This window comes from Piliocolobus tephrosceles, chromosome 16, assembly GCF_002776525.5.
Source record: "Piliocolobus tephrosceles isolate RC106 chromosome 16, ASM277652v3, whole genome shotgun sequence".
Taxonomy (NCBI): domain Eukaryota; kingdom Metazoa; phylum Chordata; class Mammalia; order Primates; family Cercopithecidae; genus Piliocolobus; species Piliocolobus tephrosceles.
This window is the reverse complement of record NC_045449.1, coordinates 37,292,374-37,298,714: the sequence shown is the minus strand read 5'-3', so window position 1 is coordinate 37,298,714 and position 6,341 is coordinate 37,292,374. Positions and strand designations below refer to the sequence as shown.

General features: G+C 50.1%; 1 protein-coding gene across 3 annotated transcripts; it reads right to left on the bottom strand.

Annotated features, from left to right (window-relative positions):
* Nucleotides 1-1,287: 1,287 nt before the first annotated feature.
* On the bottom strand, nucleotides 1,288-6,341 carry LOC111537611. Of its 3 annotated transcripts, XM_023204567.1 has the most exons (5): nucleotides 5,238-6,341; nucleotides 4,763-4,892; nucleotides 3,705-3,774; nucleotides 2,690-2,870; nucleotides 1,288-1,957 (listed from the first exon to the last, which is right to left on the bottom strand). In XM_023204567.1, exons 1-4 carry the CDS (start codon nucleotides 5,361-5,363, stop codon nucleotides 2,705-2,707), a joined length of 492 nt encoding a protein of 163 aa, XP_023060335.1. In that variant the 5' UTR covers nucleotides 5,364-6,341; the 3' UTR covers nucleotides 1,288-1,957; nucleotides 2,690-2,704. The 3 variants fall into 3 exon arrangements, 1 of the variants encoding a protein (XP_023060335.1); XR_002730064.1 differs by having other exon boundaries at nucleotides 2,690-4,888; XR_002730063.1 differs by lacking the exon at nucleotides 3,705-3,774 and having other exon boundaries at nucleotides 1,292-1,957; nucleotides 4,763-6,341.

Sequence of the window (6,341 nt, the reverse complement as noted above, 5' to 3'; positions counted from 1 at the left end):
AGAACCTCTGAACCGGGCACAGTGGCTCACGTCTGTAATCCCAGCACTTTGGGAGGCTGAGGCGGATGAATCACAAGGTCAGGAGTTCGAGACCAGCCTGGTCAATATGGTGAAACCTCGTCTCTACCAAAAATACAAAAAAATTAGCTGGGTGTGGTGGCGCATGCCTGTAATCCCAGCTACTCTGGAGGCCAAGGCAGGAGAATTGCTTGAATCTGGAGGTGGAGCTTGCAGTGAGCAGAGATCTTGCCACTGCACACTCCAGCCTGGGGGACAAAGCAAGACTCTGTCTCAAAAAAAAAAAAAAAACCTCTGAACCAAGGACACCAGTCCTAGCTGAGGTATCTCAGACATATTTAGTATAAACTGGCAATGAGCTTGTTCTGTCTGGTTATCTTCTTCTGTCTCTGGCCATTTTCTATTCTGATCATCCACAAGCCCACAGAGAAGTCAGTAGTACCCAGGTTCAAAAAAGCTAGTGGTGGAGAAAAGTTTCCGGGAGAAAAAAAGTGGCACTTAGGCTGTGCCTCTAAGGAGATGTCATTCTGACATGTTCTGGGAACAACATGTTGGCAAGCTGACAAGAAGAAAAGACTGATGCGTGGCCAGGCATGGTTGTTCACGCCTGTAATCCCAGCACTTTGGGAGGCTGAAGCGGGCTGATCACCTGAGATCAGGAGTTTGAGACTAGCCTGGCCAACATGACAAAACTCTGTCTCTACCGAAAACACAAAAATTAGCCAGATATGGTGGCAGGCGCCTGCAATCCCAGCTACTCAGGAGGCTGAGGCAGGAGAATCCCTTGAACCCAAGAGGCGGACATTGCAGTGAGCTGAGATCACACCATTGCACTCCAGCCTGGGTGACAAGAGCAAAACTCCATCTCAAAAAAAAAAAAAAAAAAAAAGAACCTAAAGCATGCCATAAATCTGTGAACTATGAACTTTAGGGTGCCACGTACAAAAATGGCATTTTAAGATTATTCTGGGAGCAGTGTGGAAGATGAGGGGGAAGGATTAGAAACAGGAAAGTTATTTGATAGAAGTAGAGGCAGAAATGAGAACATTCATGGAGGAAGAATTGACAGGCCAAGATATAGGCTACCTAGAGGAAAGGGGTAAGGGATCTCTCAAGATTTTCAGCCTTGGAAGAACGAATGTGTTCAATAAATATTTATTGTGTACACTCTGTTGATGATAGAAGTGTGGAGGTGCAGGGTGCCAAGGCCAAAGCCAAGTTCTGAGTCAACCAGTCAAGTTACAAGGATCTACTTTAAGATTTAGAGAGTTTATTACTTACGTAGATGTCTTAATTTAATTTAATGTAACTTAATTTAGGAGAGCTAAGTAATTACACATGAGGCCAAAGTACATAAGAAAGCAGTAGCCCTTTATTGCAAATATGCACACACTCTCTGGCGAGGTTCTCTGGTCCTCAGGTGTGGAGGGCCAGGGAAGTCGCGCCCTTGCTCTCCGGTGAGGTTCCCCGGTCCACGAATGCGGGGGCCGAAGAAGTCATGCCGGCTCCTGCTGGCCGCGGACTTTTATGCATTGGTACTGGAAGGGGGAGGGCAGTGGGCGGGATAAGGATGTGATAGGGGCATCTCCATAGGCGTGGCTGGGTAAGTTTCGATCTCTTCGGATTGATGTCACCTGGCGCATGCTCCGTTGATCTGCATCTTCCTGGGCGCAGGCTGCATTTTCCCGCGCAGGGGTAAGTTGGTGATGAAGAACCCGGAAACAACAGGTACTGCTCCATCTTGTTCACCTTCCTCCATCTTGTCCCTTCTCCCTCACCCAAACAGTCCAACCTCTTATTGATTATAAGAATTTGGGGTGCCGTGGTCTGTCTGGCTGCTTCCTGCTGTTAAGGGGCGTAGTTAGGGGCTGAGGTTGGCAGTTGGGTGTAGGGATGCAGGAGCATTTGATTGAAGGTGACTCGGGTGATTTCTTGGACGCTGGCTCAGAGAAATTTTATAAAAATGGGAGCAAAACATAAGGCAAGGCAGAGGATTAGTATGGGAATTAGGAATGGAAGTAGCTGCTGTACTACAGGCAGCAGCCATACCAGTGGTCTGGGGGTTAAGGGGGCGTTAAATTGTTGAAGCTCCTTTTTTATTTTGTTTAATGTTTGGGCATTGGTGTCAACCAGGCCTGATTCGTTTATATAATAGCAACACTCTTCTCCTAGGAAGAGGCATGTTCTTCCTTTTTCAGCAGTAAGAAGATCTAATGCTCGCCTATTTTGTGCTGCTACCTGGGCCGCTGAGGTAATCTGACGCTGTAAAGAGGCCAAGCTTTCAGCTGAAGCCTCTATGGCTTCCTGGACCTAAGTGGAGAGAGCCTGTAAACTAGTTCAAATGGGCTAAGGCCTATAGGGCTTCTAGGTGTCGCCCGTAGTCTGGTAAGGGCAAGGGGAAGTAGGGTTACCCATGATTGACGTGTCTCTATGGAGAGTTTGGTTAAGATGTCTCGTCCTAAGAGGGGGGTGGGACAAGAGGGCATGATGAGGAAAGAGTGGGCAAAACATGCATAGTCCAGGTAACAGTTTAACATTGAGTTCTGGCGAGGGTTAGATGGCTTACTGTCTACTTCTACTACTGAAATAGTGGAGAGTTGGCTAGGTCCACTATAGGATGGCAAAACTGAGTAGGTAGCCTCCATAATGAGGAGAAAAGAAATTGGCTTACCTGCTACCTGTAGCGTTACCCTGGGCTCGGCGAGGGTGACCGGGGTCTCCGAGTGTGGGCACCGTCAGTTGTCGTCCAGGTGTAGGAGCTGGAAGGAGCCTTCCGACGTTCGAGGAGAGGCACCACGTTGAGGCGCAATGCCTGCCCTGCTGGCGGGGCAATCAGACTTCCAGTGTCCTTCCTGTTGGCAGGTTGGGCACGGTGTGGTAGGCAGGCGAGGATTTGGACACTGTTTTGCCTAATGCCCAGTTGTGCCACACTTAAAGCATGGACGAGATGGAGTGGCCAGCTTGGCCTGGGGACACTGGTTTGCCTAGTGTCCTGGGTCTCCGCATTTATAGCAGGAGCCCTTAGGAGACTTGCCCTGTGTCTTCCCTGCTGGCAGAGTGGGCAACGCTGGTTGGAGGGCAGCCACTAAAGCTTGCGCCTGAAGCGCAGCCTTTCTTTTCTCCTTGTCTAGCTCTGCAGCCTCAGCTGCTGCTTCTCTGGAGTTAAAAACTTTAAAAGCCGATTTTACTAAGTCCTGTATGGGGGTTTGAGGCCCATCTTCAACTTTTTTAGCTTTTTTCGAATATCTGAGGCTGAGTGGGAGATAAAATAGGAGGCTAGGACAGCTGCCCCGGCTGGGGAGGTGGGGTCTAGCTGGGTAAATTGGGCTAGTGCCTCTGTAAGGCGATTTAGGAAGGAAGCCGGGTTCTCATCTGGTTACTGGATGATTTCCTTTAGTTTATCAAAATTGACCACTTTGTTAGAGGCTGCCTGCATACCGGCCAAGAGACATTGAACCATAATGTCTCTCCTACGGCGGCCGGGCTGCTGTGGTTGGTGGTCCCAATCTGGTTCTATGGACGGGACAGCCATCTCTCCTAACAGGACGGTGGCATTGGTCAAATGCCATTGATCTGCATGGTGCCTGGCGCCTGCGAGAATGCACTCTCTTTCCTCTTGGTTAAGGGAGGAGGACAAAATGGCCTGTAAGTCATGCCAGGTTAGATCATATGCCTGACAAAGGTACCTAAATTTTTTGGAATATAGGGTGGGGTTAGCAGAGAAATCGCTGAGCCGTTTTTCAATCTTGGAAAGATCTGCCAAGGAAAAAGGGACATGGACTCTAACTAGTCCTTTGGCTCCGGTGACCTCTCAGAGCGGGGGCCAGTAGATTAGTAGGGGGGGCAGGGTTAGGTTAGTTAGTGGAAGGCTGATTTGTAAGGTTTGGTATAATAGTCTTTGAACCGGTATGGGCTGCAATGGGAGAGGTGAGAGGAGTGGCTGCTGAGGGAGGAGTGTCCAGAGGGGCGGTGGGAAGTGCATAGGGAGGGGTAAGGGGAGTGGCTGAGGGAGGGCCGTTGGGAGGTCCATAGGGAGGGGAGGGGTTGGAAGGTCGGGAGGGAGGTCGCCTGCCCTCAGCCCTATCTGAAATGGAGGTGGAGTCCTCCTCAGTTGCTGAGGTGGGGGCCGAGGGCTGGGTTTTTGCTAACAAGACCTGGGCCATTGAACATTGGGCGCACAGGTCTGGCCGAGAGCGCAAGTCCTAAAAGCCTTGGACATAATTGATTTCAGACCACTTTCTTAGCCTTTGGCAGAAATTAGACAAATCAAGTAAAATATTATAGTCAAGGATTCCTTCTGGTGGCCATTGAGACTGATTATCTAACTTGTATTGCGGCCATGCCACCGTGGAGAGGAAAATTAGTCGCTTTCGTTTAAGATCTTGTGCTAATTGTAAAGTTTTGAGATTGGCCAGAAGACACCCTAAAGGGGTGTCTCTTGGTATTTTGGATTGGGGATTTCCCATTGCCTCTCTCTCGCGGAAGGCGGAAACCGAACTCTATCTTGCTACAAAGCGTCCTTTGGAGCCACTAGAGACCGGATGGCTCCTGGAGCCGGAATGGAGATTACCTCCAGGCAGACGTCTCCGTCCTGGATGGGTCTCACTCAGACTGGAATGGAGTTCCTTTGGGCAGACGTCTCTACCTTTGGGAACTCTCCTGTGGGTCACCTGGTGACCAAAAGCCTTGGGTCTGCACAGGACTTCTGGCCAAGGAGTATGAGAGGGAGGCAAGAGGTACTCACCCCTAGGAGACTTGGAGGTGTGGAAAGCGATGTCTAGGTCCTGGTCCGTCCGCGGTGTGGAAGGAGGAGGCTCCTCGGACCTTGGGGGGCCCTGAGGAGGAGTCTCCTCCCAGGTTTCGGCACCACCTGTCTTAATTTAATTTAATGTAACTTAATTTAGGAGAGCTAAGTAATTAAACATGAGGCCAAAGTACATAAGAAAGCGGCAGCCCTTTATTGCAAATATGCACACACTCTTGGGCGAGGTTCTCTGGTCCTCAGGTGTGGGGGGCCAGGGAAGTCGCACCAGTGCTCTTGGGTGAGGTTCCCCCGTCCACGAATGCGGGGGCCGAAGAAGTCACTCCGGCTCCTGCCGGCAGCGGACTTTTATGCATTGGTACAGGAAGGGGGAGGGCAGTGGGCGGGATAAGGGCATGATAGGGGTGTCTCCATAGGTGTGGCCAGGTAAGTTTCAATCTCTTTGGATTGATGTCACCTGGCTCATGCTCCGTTGATCTGCATCTTCCCGGGCGCAGGCTGCATTTTCCCCGTGCTCGGGTAAGTTGGTGATGAAGAACCCGGAAACAACAGGTACTGCTCCATCTTGTTCACCTTCCTCCATCTTGTCCCTTCTCCCTCACCCAAACAGTAGACAGCACAAAGAATAAATGTACCAGCTTCTGTGATGTTTGTCCTACATACCACGAAATGTATGACGCCATAACAAAGACCCAGATGACTGCAGTGTGAGTTATGGGATCCCCGGTTGCTGAGGTGCTTATCCTAGAGGCGCTATTATGAGGAAGCCAGGACAGAAATCCTCCGTGTCACCAGAACCCCCAGGATATGAGAAACAGTCTCATGACAGCTTCCCAGGAGAGATAAGGAGGCAAACAGAAGATCGCCTCACAGCAGCTCTGTACACAGGCCTCTCAGCCTCCCACATCCAGGAAGGCCATGAGGCGTTCTGCCAAGACTCTGCCTAAGTGGATACATGCAAGGTCACCATTGTGGGGAAAAGAAAGAGAGATCAGACTGTTACTGTGTCTATATAGAAAGAAGTAGACATAAGAGACTCCATTTTGCTCTGTGTTTGAGATACTGTTAATCTGTGACCCTACCCCCAACCCTGTCCTTGCAAGAGACATGTGCTGTGGTGACTCAAGGTTTAACAGATTTGGGTTGTGCAGGGTGTGCTTTGTTAAACAAGTGACTGAAGGCAGCTTGCTTGTTAACAGTCATCACCATTCTCTTAATCTCAAGTACCCAGGGACACGTACACTGCCAAAGGTCGCAGGGACCTCTGCCTAGGAAAGTTAGGTATTGTCCAAGGTTTCTCCCCATGTGACAGTCTGAAATATGGCCTTGTAGGAAGGGAAAGACCTGATCGTCCCCCAGCCTGACACCCATGAAGGGTCTGTGCTGAGGAGGACTAGTATAAGAGGAAAGAAGGCCTCTGGGCAATTGAGATAGAGAAAGGCATCAGTCTCCTGCCCCTGCCTGGGCAATGGAACATCTCGGTGTAAAACCCGATAATATGTTCTGTTTACTGAGATGGGAGAAAACTGCCTTAGGGCTGAAGGTGGGACTTGCTAGCGGC